Raw genomic sequence first — 12656 nt, 5'->3', positions numbered from 1 at the left:
TGTACAGTCCAATGTCAAGCACATACACAATACAGCCCCATTGTGCTACAATGCTGCCTCCTCAGGTCACAAGTACTTCCATCATGTAATCAATAAAACCTCATTAAACTTCAACAAAATAGCATCTTAATATTGGCCCCAACCGTCCCATCATGTCATCCAAAGCTCACTCATGCCACAAGTAACCTAATCCATGTCACCATAGCCCCATTATTCCACTACATAGCCTCATGATACCAGCATCACTCTTAGGCACGAATAATGAACTCAAGCCACTATATAAAAAGTTTCATCTTAACACAGTAACCAACCACACCTTTTAATATATTCTTACGGTGATGGCTACTGTCACTCACTAAGCTGGGTGGGCTGGAGAGCTCTGTCATCATCCCAGAGAGTTGCATACTGGAATGCAGCCACAGAAGCGGTATACTTTGTGGAGCAGATTGCAGACAGAATGCAGTGCCACCACAACCCCTGAGCTTGCAATTGAGTGGATATGTCACGGAGTATAGTGGGGACATTGCTTCAGGCCCAGGGGATAACAAAGATTGCACCCACAGCAAAGAGACTGTTGAAGAGAAGATGGGCTACCAATCCCTTAGAAAGAGCTGCAAGTCTCACAGGAGAAGACTGCAAGTTTGACAGAAAGAGCTGCAAAAATTACAGAAAAAGCTGCCGGTCTTGCAGAACGAGGTGCCAGACTAAATGTCTGTTAACCTCCCATCCTCTCTCCATGGCAAAACACTACACCAGACAAACACAGCCCGGTCCTCGCCAACATAATCATGAGTGGACAGGACTGTCTTACATAAAAATAGTATACTTATTTCCAAAATATACTGTGCTTTTGTGAACATTTTAGGCATATTATTGGCTGCAGAGTGTTTCGTCCCTTCCTGCTTCAAAATTGGGGACATATAGACCAGCAAGAAGGGTAGACAGAAAGTTAAAAGGTGCTAAATACTCTTAAAAAATATATACCCATAATCACAACCTTCATAGCTGTAATATTTTGATTATCATAAGCTTTTTGTTTATGAATAAGTTGCATTTAGGCACAGTTATCCTTTAAAGCGTGAACACCACACAAACCCTCTGCCCCATACCATACCATTAGGCTTGCACCATTATTCATACTTGCCAACTTTCCGGGAGACTCCCGAAATTCGGGTCAGTCTCCCGGGCTCCCGCGAGAGTTGGCATTTCACCCGCATCCCGGAATTCCCTTGTTAAAATGGCGCGATTCACAGAGAATTGCGTCATTTGACACGATTCTCGGTGAATCATGCCATTTTGGCCCCACCCCGCAAAATGTAATTTCCGTCGCGGGGCGGGGCCAAAATGACGCATTTGGCCGCGCCCCGCCCCCTAGTCACGCCCCTCTCCCGGAAACAAGTTTCCGAGATAGGTAAGTATGCCATTATTTTACCTGTGGGGGATATCATGTTTGGGTGGAGTTTCCCCTTTAAGAAAATTATGGTGGGAAAAAAGGAGCACTGGACCAATCTTCTGCTTGTATTTTCTAAATGAAACACTATAGCAGAACAGAGATCCCTTTGTACCTGTATAGATCCTAACTGTAGCAAGTGGGGTATACAAAGGTCATATTTTTTTAATGAAAATGACATGTATAGTATTAATAACAAAATTAGACCATCAGATTACATCAATCATAGTGTGTTTTCTTTGGAAATTTTTCCACTATATGCAGCTGTTTTGAACAGTATACAGAACTAGAGAAATATATTTTCAAACCAGTAAAACTTTATCTGTGATCTAAAACCATAGTATAAATGAAGAAAAAAGCTAATACACAACAAAACATTCAGTGCAATAAATTTGTCTTACCTTGTGTCGACATTTAAGCACCACTCCATAAGCTCCTAAAAAGAATTACAGTAAACTGATTAAATAGTGCAATGCTTGCATACATATATATCTATTCAAATTATAAAACATTCAGATAACTCATCTCTATTATGAGTCAGTTTGTGAAGAATTTTTTTTTTATTTTTTTTAAATACATGGGTTTTGCAGTGCCTGAATCCATAGTCACTGAAATTATGTTCTACCTAGAAATTTAATCATTTTTAAATAGGGAGAGGTTTGGTCATAGATTGCATTACCAGCAACCCTGTATGCAGGCTATACAAAGTTACCGTACTCCATTAAAGTGTGCTTACGCATTAAAAAATAATATTTGACTACTGCACCGGGTAGTAAAAAAAAGTAATCCGATTGTCTTTAGAAATAAGTGATGTACAAAAAAAAAGTTATTTTCCCCACCACCTTTTCACTGTCTGCCACAGTATCTGCTGGAGTAAATCTATTCTACATCATACAGTGTAGGTAAAAAAGGGTCTTTCCGGTGTCTGCTGCCCTCAGGAGATACTCTCCTGGCTCCTATCAAGGTTGGCTTCATCATGAAGCAGAGTATTTTCCATCACCAACATGGCAAGAACGAAGAAAGCATCGCTGTACAGAAACAAACAAACATTGGGGGACTTGTCAGTCAAGTGGAGTGCCAGTGCCAGTGAAGTAATATTTTGCATTAATATTCAACTTCTATAAACATTTGCATTAGTAGTCTTGTCACAATCTTCTCCATGTTAACCACATAGTGACATGTCAAACTCATTCTTGTTACACTTGGTTATACAAACATTGTGCATCATTACTTGTGCTAAACTTGCCAACCTGCATGCTCACCAGCTCTTACAGAACTACAAATCCCAGCATGTCCTCCTTAAACCGTCCCCTAGACTTTAACCTGTCCCCTAGACTTTATTCTTACCCTCTTCTTAGGCGTTGACACAACAGAATATCCTACATGAGCTTCTGTCTCAAAAAGTAAATATCTCTAGAATTTAACTTTTCCTTACTGCATACAATTAAAGCTCATGCAGATGGGCAGTTGAACTTATAGTAACCTAGTAAATGACTGAGAGTAAATGAATGGTAATGGCTACAATTTAGAAACATTTTTTATTTTAACGGTATAATATTAAGTGTGTGTGAAAACATATAACAGTTTTACAGTAGTTCAGCTTTGGTTCTCAAGAGAACAGATGTGTTTTCTATACTAAATGTTCTGCCAAGTGTTAGTTATGCGTGAGGATTAGCCAATAGTCAAAAGCTTTGTTCTCTATGTGTGTTTGTTTTTGTTTCGTTTTTAAAATGCTTCCTTATATTTGCCGTGGAAGGTAATTTTATCATGTGCTAGAAATTATTTTTTGTTTTGTTTTTTTACAACGTGGGCTAGATGTTTCTTGTCCATTGCAGGCTAAAGTATAAGACTGTACTATGTATGTCAGCATTTCTTTAAAAAGGTGTATAGCCTGTGCATTTAGGCTCTGGGGAGGAGAGCCATTTCTCTATGATAAAATTATCTGTACTTTGCTTTCAATAAAGGATCCTCTGATCATTCAACATTATGAATCTCTCAAGTGGCTAATTTCCACAAGAATTAGTTAGGGGTTAGAAGTGTGATGCTAAATGGCTGGAGTGGAAGACAACCATTATGCTGGACTGTCCTGAGTCAAACCCATGTGTGCCAAGAAGTAAGAGAAAATGTTTCTATTGGATTTGCATCAAGTGCTGTCAACTGTCCTCTGTCTTCCCTTTGCTGTCAGACCTTACTCCATGAGACTGTTAAGTTCTGAATAATTTGAATGTTCCTTGTAATGTATTTATTACACTCAATATCTAATATACACCCTCTATTATTCCGTTAATGTTGTAGCAATATTAGGAATAAGAATATTTTATTGCATGCATGATAAAAATTAGTACTACATATCATGCTGGTATGATGAATGTACATAATGGTAAATTGTGGGGTCTTGTTACCGTGAGCCATTGCAGATGCGTAGTTCCCTTAATCTTTATCTTCACCCAGAAGGGATAGGTGCCTGAGTGAATTGAAGATAACCCCATGTGACTATAGCTTATGACAATCATACAGTGGATGTTTGGACTTCTGTGGATAGTAGAGCAGCCGAGAATTTCTTACATTTCTATCCTTCTATTTTGCAATGTTGCTCTCCAGCTACATGAATTTCACATTACCTTTATGCAATAACATTTACATTTTTATCCTTCCCTTGGCAGAGGTGCTCTCAAGCAACTATTAAATGTGTGTTTACAGTAGTCAGTTGTTTCAGAAGTTCAATTATTGATCCCTAGATGGTGTATGACTACAGTGCTACATCATGCTTGAGAGAAGCTCCCAGTAGGCCGTTTCTGTTTGTGATTTGGCTTGAATAAAAAAATGAACTTTTACAAGCATCCCGCTATAATTTGCTTTATAAAAAAAGTTATAGGTAAGTTTACATGTCATTTGAGTTACTATAAAACTATTTTAAAGTATATAAATGCTATATAATATACACATTGGCTGTATGCATCATTGTCTAAAACTGAACCTGTATAGTTTATAGGGGTGTGCACCGGGCACTTTTAGTGTTTTGGGTTCTGATTAGCTTGAGGTTTTGGGTTCTGATTTGTTTTGCCAAAACACCTGACGAAATGTTTTGGTTCTGATTTAGGGTTTTGGGTTCTGATTTATTTTTAAAAAAGCATAAAAAGCGCTAAAATACATTATTTTGGTTTTTTTACACTCCTACGCTATTATTAACCTCAATAACATTCAATAACAATCATTTCCACTAATTTCCAGTCTATTCTGAACACCTCACAATATTCTTTTTAGTCCAAAATGTTGCACAGCGGTAGCTTTCTGGACTGCGTAGTGGAGTGGTACTGGGGCCACAATACCTCCTCCAACTGGTCTCAATTCCACTGCACATATGGCTGCTCCTCCATCTTCTGCAGCATATAGAGGGTGGAGTTCTAGCGTGTCAATACCTCTTGTTTTCGATCATGACAGTGCATCTTAATTATTTTTGGATTTGCCCCCAACACTGAATGTAGTTAAATATCTGATACGCATCTATCTGGACTGCGTAGTGGAGTGGCCCGGTACCCAATTTGGTACCAGGGCCACAATATATCACCCTCAACAGGTCTGAATTCCACTGCACAGATGGCAGACACCAGATGGACGTCTAAAACCAACATAGATGTTAAGACCGCAGTTCCTCTTTTTTGGGACTGCACAAACAATTAACGTAGTAATATAAATGGAAGTTACTATTTTTTTGAACTACAGAAAGAAAGAACGTAGTAATAAAAATGGCAGTTACTCTTTTTTGGAACTTAACAAGAATTATATAATTTTGTTTATTCAGAAATGATGAGTCTCTCTATTAGAGTGTAATGCCCCTTAAAACTCCTTTAAATAAAATAGTACGTATTCTAGGAACCCTGTTTATATATTTAACTTGGTTCTGCAAAAATATGCATGATGATCACTGGACAGAGATCTGTAATAGAGCAGCGATTAAAGTGGCCTGATTAAAGGTCATGTAAGATCTTAAAGCACTCACAATTATATAGAGACTATATTCACATTAAAGACGCTGCCTAACGTGTATAAAAGTTGGCACTTATATAGCGCTTGCTTCACTGGGTGATCTGAGCAAGCGGAGTGTGTTAATATGGAGAGACCCTATCTAAACATTACCTATTTTTAGTGACAGCTGCAAGAGTGAACGTAATGTGACTTTGAATTAAAATAGTACTACCTATTTTTTTTCAACCTATTTTTTTTTTTTTTTTTTAAAATTGTTGTTGTCCCCTGGCACCGAACCGCTTCCTGCCGAGTCCCATTGTCACGGGCACTAGGAGTCTTTGCCCAGGATATCACCAGATGATGGACTTACCAGAGTAATATAGTTGGTACTATGTTTCTCTGGTAGCAGGGTGACAACGGAACAGGAGAAACAGCAGATGGTGAGAGAATGCTCGAGGAAAGTCTATGACTAGCAGCAACTGGTAATGAGTAGATGAATGTACACGAGGAACCAGATGGACAAGGAAACGTGAGGAAAGTCAGTGGTCTGCGTATAGCAAGTTGTACCACTGCTATAGTGAGGAGGAATGTCCAGGAGTAGCGAGGAGGTAGTGAGAGTCAGCGGTCTGCGTATAGCAAGTTGTACCGCTGTCTATAGTGAAGGAATGGAATCCAGGTGAAAGTAGGTAAAGGGGAAGTCAGTGGTCTGCGTATAGCAAGTTGTACCACTGCTTATGTGAGAGGATACTTGAAACTGGTGTCACAGGGAACAGGAGTCAGTGGTCTGCGTCAGCAAGTTGTACCACTGCTATATATATGTGAGGAGGGACACGAGGAGATGAATGTAAAGCAGAGTATACACGGGGCACACAGAACTTGATCCCACGATGATATCCACAATACAACGATAACTGACAAGCACTGCTTGAAGTATACAAAGTCACAATAGCTATCCAGGCAATAGGAAACAAAGTCAATGGTAACAATAGCTTCAGTGAATAGGAGGCTCCGGAGGAGAACACAACTCAGTCCAGATGGATATGCAATACAAAAGCAAAGTCAATGGAAAGTATGCATACCGCGGTTCAGGAGAGCAGGCTGTCAGAGAGACGTGCAGGGATACCTGAACGGCTGAAGGCCGGCAGGAGGAAAGACCACTGGAGGGTGGAAGCGGTAATCAGGTTGGTGCAGCGCACGGCAGGTAATCCAGAATCAACGAAGCAATACTCAGGAAGCAGTAGTAAGTGGAACTGGAAACATGAAGAACACGGGAGAGTTGAGGCTGTCTGGTATCCAGTAGTAGTGGTGGAGGCAGCGGAGAGAAGGCACGCTGAACACGGGAGAGTAGAGGCGGTCTGGAACCCTGTAGTAGTAACGGAGGCAGTGGAGAGCTGACACGATAAACACAGGAGCGTTGAGACAATCAGGAACTCTGTAGTAGTAACAGAGGCAGCGGAGAGCAGACACGATAAACCCAGGAGAGTTGAGACGATCAGGAACTCTGTAGTAGTAACGGAGGCAGCGGATAGGAATCAGCTGAGTGCAGGCACGATAAACACATGAGAGTTGAAACGAACAGGAGTCCGGTAGTAATAGCAGATAGGAATCAGCTGAGTGCAGGCACGATGAACACAGGAGAGTTGAAGTGGTCTGGAAACCACAATAGCAGTAAACAGGAATCAGCAGGAGCTGAATACACGAGGAACACAGGAACACCTTCAGAGGCTCATGGGGAATGAGACTCCAAGATCAGGCAACCAGGTAATGATCACAGGTGGTTTAAATAGGGAGGGTTGCCTGATCATCCAATCAATTAAAAGCAACAGGTACTGAAGGTTTGATAAGGGCTGCACATGCGCAGACCCTCAGGATGGCGGACGGCCACAGTTCCTGAACACAGGAGAAATGGCACTCACAGTCCGGTGAGTGACACCCATCACCTGTCGGCTACTCTCCTCACGTAGTGTGGGCCCTCCGGCAGTGTCTTCTCATTCGAGCCTCCGGTCCTGGCCCAACTGCTTCTACAGTTCTTACCTGGCTCTCCTCCACCCTCGATCTTCACGGCTTCCTGGAACGTCTCTCCTCTCCTGTGGTCTTCCATCGGGCACAGCTCTCCTGTGGACTTCCTTCTGATGGTTTCCCCGGGTCCTCCCGCTGTCTGGTCCACGTGGCCTACTTCCGGTCGGATCCCCAGACTCGAGTGCCGATCCTCCTCACCTCGTGTGCCTCTGCCGGTTCCCGTGGACCTCACCTCTGCTCCAGTGTTACTCCGGTCTGCCCTGCTTCGTGACCAGCGTTACTCCGGATGACCTCACCGCTACTCCGTGCCTGCATCGTGGCCTATGGACCTGCTCCAACGCTACTCAGACCTTCCCTGCATTGTGGCCTATTGTCCTGCTCCTGTGTTGCTCCGGTCTGCCCTGCTTCGTGGCCAGCGTTACTCCGGATTACCTCACCGCTGTTTCAGCGTTACTCCGTGCCTGCATCCTGGCCTATTGACCTCCCCACTGCACAGTGCCCGTGGACCTCACCTCTACGCTGTTTCAACGAGATTCCGAGTCCTGCCTGCTCCCGGCGGACTTCCACTGACCTGCATTGCGGTCTGCTCGCTGCGGAATTCCTCTGACTCGAATCCACAGTCGCCATTCTCCACACCTCCACAGCCTGTCCACCCTGCCAATACTCTCCGTGCTCCTGCCCTCCATTGTTGCTCCCTTCCTCCTCCTACCCCCTTGGACGCACCTCTCCTGTCTCCAATGGATGGCTTCTCCACCCTGCTGCCTCCATTAAGTCTCCAGGCTCTCCACTCCCTGGGTCTCTGCTTCATTTACCTGGGTTGGCTTAATGACCTCAATCAGCACCCAAGGACTCTTGGACCCTCCCTGCTCTCCTGTACCCCCTGTCTCTCTGGACCCTCTCCTGGTCTCCTATGAACTTTTCCACCTGTGTTCCTGCTCACCATCCTGAGTCTGAGTGCACCAGCTCCTGTGGACTCTCCTGATCTGGCTACCCGTGACTGCCTGGTATTGTTCTTCAACATTGCATACTGGTTTCTCTGCACTACCTTCTGTTTTGCCTAGTATCTTACCATGTCCTTGTTTCTCTAGTAATACCGAATTGTTTTGACTGCACTTTTACTACTCGTTAATTTTTTATTTTATTTTACTTTTACTGTTACTCATTCTATTACCATTTTATTACCATTACTTTTATTCATTGTACTTCAAGCCTGCTGCACCATCGATTGCCTATTGTTGTCCACACCTCTGACTCCTCCTACCTCTTTTCTCTCCCCCTCCACTCCCCTTGTCACCTGTCTCCCACCATGCCTCCGCGCTCTTGTCATATTCCCATCCTCTCCCCTAGCCCCCCTCCCCGTCCCTTCCCCAGTACTCCCCCTCGCTCCATCAACCCTGCCAATCTCCTCCACATCACTCCTCTTCCCTCCCTCCCCTTCTCCTGTGCCCTCTGGAACTCCAGATCTGTCCGCAACAAACTGCCAGCTATCCATGACCTCTTCATCTCCAACTCTCTTAACCTCCTTGCTATCACCGAAACCTGGCTCTCCGCTGCTGACTCTGCTTCCCCCGCCGCTCTCTCCCATGGTGGCCTTTCATTCACCCACTCCTCCAGACCGGATGATCGTCCAGGTGGGGGAGTGGGTCTCCTCCTTTCCCCTAACTGCACCTTTCGGGTTATTCCCCCTGAACCTTCCCTCTCTTTCTTCTCCTTCGAGGTCCATTCTATCCGCCTCTTCACCCCCATTCACCTCCGTGTCTCTGTCCTTTACCGCCCCCCTGGCCCCACTTCCCTCTTTCTGGACAACTTTGCTGCCTGGCTTCCCCACTACCTCTCCTCCGACCTCCCCTCCATTATACTGGGTGACTTTAACATCCCTATCGACCTCCCCTCTGACCCCGCCTCCATTAAACTTCTAGCCCTTTCTTCCTCCCTTGGCCTCACTCAGTGGACCTCCTCCCCCACCCATTGCCTTGGTCACTCCCTTGACCTTGTCTTCTCTCACCTCTGTGATCTGACTTCTCTAACTATCCCTTCCCACTCTCCGATCACCATCTACTCTCCTTCAATCTGTCCTTTTCCCCTGCTTCCCCTCTCCCTAAAACTACCCTCAGTAGGCGAAATCTTGATGCTGTCGACCCCACTTCCTTTTCCTCCTCTCTTGAAACTCTTCTATCCCCTCTTCCCTCCCTGATCTGTCCTGACCAAGCTCTATAACCACTCTCTCACCACTGCCCTGGACGCAATCGCCCCTGCCTCTTCAGTCCGTCGCCGCCACCTAATTCCCCAACCCTGGCACTCCAATTTCACCCGCTTACTTCAGAAGTGCACCCGTGCTGCTGAATGCCTCTGGAGGAAATCTCGCTCCCTGGCTGACTTCCTTCACTTCAAATTCATCCTCTCTTCCTACTGCTCCACCCTCTCCCTTGCCAAACAATCTTTCTTTTCTTTTACTTCCCAGTCGTCTAACCCCCGCCGCCTCTTTGCCACATTCTCCTCTCTCCTCACCCCTCCCCCTCCTCCTATCCCACTCTCCCTGTCTGCTACTGATTTTGACCCCTTTTTCTCCTCCAAAATTGAGGCCATCCACCTTAATATCTCCTCCTCCCTTTCCTCTCTTGCCCCCCTCTCCGCTCCTCCCTCCCCTCGCTTCCCTCCCTGGTGCTCCTTCCGCCCCACTTCGGGTGAAGAAGTACACTCCCTCATTCTTTCCTCTCCCCCTTCTACCTGCCACCTCGATCCCATCCCATCTCACCTTCTTCGCTCCCTCTCCCCCACTGTCTGCGACTACTTAGCTCACCTCTTCAACCTGTCTCTCTCCACTGGCACTGTCCCCTCCTCCTTCAAACATGCCCTTATCTCTCCTATTCTCAAAAAACCTAATCTTGACCCCACCTCACTTGCCAACTACCGCCCCATTTCTCCTCTCCCCTACGCCTCCAAACTTCTCAAATGAATTGTTTGCAGTCGCCTCACCCGTCACCTCTCTGACTATTCCCTCCTTGACCCACTCCAATCTGGTTTCCGCCCCCTCCACTCTACTGAAACCGCCCTGACCACTGTAACTAATGATCTCCTCTCTGCTAAATCCAGGGGTCACTTCTCCCTGCTCATCCTCCTAGACCTATCTGCAGCCTTTGACACTGTAGACCACCCCCTCCTCTTGCAGACCCTTCACTCTCTCGGCCTCTCTGGTTCTGTCCTTACATGGTTCACCTCATACCTCGCCAACCGTTCTTTTTCTGTATCCATTTCCGACTCATCCTCCCCCCCCCCTCTGCCCTCCCAATTGGAGGCCCTTCAGGCATCTGTTCACGGCCCTCTACTCTTCTCACTTTACACTTCCTCCCTCGGTGCTCTCATCAACTCTTTCGGCTTTCAGTATCACCTATATGCCGATGATATTCAAGTTTACATCTCTTCTCCTGTTCTTCCCCCCCCCCCCACCCTCCTCTCTCGTGTATCTGACTGCCTCTCTGCCATCTCTTCTTGGATGTCCTCACGTTTTCTTAAAATTAACATAGCTAAAACCGAACTCATTGTTTTCTCTCCATCTAAATCCTCATCCCATCTGGATCTCTCCATAACTGTTAATAACTCCACCATCTCCTCTGTTTCTCCAACTCCACTGTCTGGGCGTCACCCTTGACTCCTCCATCTCTTTTTCCCCCCACATTCAATCCCTTGCCCAATCCTGTCGCTTCCAACTTCGCAATATCGCCCGCATCCGGCCCTTCCTTTCTCATGAAGTAACCAAAACCATTATCCATGCGCTTATCTCAAGGCTGGACTACTGCAACCTTCTCCTCACCGGCCTCCCCCGCTCTCGCCTTGCCCCCCTCCGTTCTATACTCAATGCAGCTGCGAGGCTCATCTTCCTTTCTCGCCGCTCCTCTTCTGCCTCACCTCTCTGCCTTGCCCTTCACTGGCTCCCCTTCCCCTACCGTCTCCTTTTCAAACTTCTTACCCTCACCTACAAAGCCCTCTCCCACTCTACTGCCCCCTATATCTCCAATCTCCTCTCCATCCACACTCCCGCCCGGTCCCTGCGTTCGGCCAATGACCGTCGCCTCTCCTCCACTCTGATCACCTCATCCCACTCTAGAATTCAAGACTTCTCCTGAGCTGTCCCCCTCCACTGGAATGACTTCCCATGCTCCATCCGTTTGTCCCCTAACTTGTGCTCCTTCAAACGGGCACTCAAAACCCATCTCTTCCTTAAAGCCTACCAGCCTTCCACCTAACCCTCTCTCCATGCTCGCTCCCATCCCTTTGTTCCTCCTCTGTTGGGGTGCACGCTTGCTCCCCCCCTCTGTCTCCCTTTGTGCCGGCCGTCGGTAATCTTGCGTGAAGAAAAATAAAAAAATCAGAAGCCGACGCTAACACCTCCTACCTAGTAGGAGGTCTGGTACGCAATTACGTTCATTGCGCAAGCTCTATATACTGTATTATGTGATTTTCCCACGCTAGTAATAATAGCATTTTGTGTTTCATATCAGTTACACCATATTTCAAACTATGTGAGCTAATGAATTCCACTTTTGTATAGTCTGGTGCTTCTAGATTATTCCAAATGATTACAAAAATTTAGTTCAAATTCATGAGCTGCGAGTTATGAGTTATATATTCTATAGCAAATGAATTACCTGGAAAACGTATCCTTATATTCTGAAATATGATTAAAAGGAGCAAAGCTGACTAGACTTGCACTTTTCCAGAAACACATCAAATATTAATTTACTTTCTTCTTAGGTGAATATCAACCTTTTTTTCTCACTGATAGGGGTGTATGCAAACTGCTTCTATTTACATAACGCCTCATAGCTGTAAGAGACATATTTCAAACACTTCAGTGCACAAGTATGTTACACAATTATGGTACATCATATGTTAGTGTGTCTGCACACAAATTACATATTTTGGGCATACAAATTTCCTAGATGTACCATTTTATATAAGATTTGTCTATGAAAAAGGTTTCTATATCTGATACATATTTGAAATTCAAATTAATCCACACAGCCCTATTTACATATGTTTGACATCCTTTCACTTTTTTTTTTAGTGTAGAAGGTCATTGCTTTTATCTTTTAAGCTTCCTTCAGTGTTTTTCACCAAGTATTTTTTAGCAAAATGCGAAGTTATTTATGTTCGTTGCCATGGGATAAGACATAGGGGTAGATTCAATCCAGCACAAAGTTCCTTTGATACTCAGCATAGG

General features: G+C 44.9%; 1 protein-coding gene across 6 annotated transcripts in view; it reads right to left on the bottom strand.

Moving 5' to 3' along the window:
• CDKL5 (cyclin dependent kinase like 5) overlaps nucleotides 1-12656 on the bottom strand; it is a 324391-nt gene that overhangs the window by 178658 nt on the left and 133077 nt on the right. For all 6 annotated transcript variants that reach the window (XM_075196518.1, XM_075196523.1, XM_075196521.1 and 3 more), the window contains one exon: nucleotides 1852-1886. In XM_075196518.1, coding sequence (XP_075052619.1) covers nucleotides 1852-1886 — 35 coding nt within the window. The remainder of the gene's footprint in view (nucleotides 1-1851; nucleotides 1887-12656) is intronic.

Source organism: Mixophyes fleayi, chromosome 2, assembly GCF_038048845.1.
Source record: "Mixophyes fleayi isolate aMixFle1 chromosome 2, aMixFle1.hap1, whole genome shotgun sequence".
NCBI lineage: Eukaryota > Metazoa > Chordata > Amphibia > Anura > Limnodynastidae > Mixophyes > Mixophyes fleayi.
The sequence above is the reverse complement of the archived record's forward strand: the minus strand, read 5'-3'. Positions and strand labels throughout refer to the sequence as shown.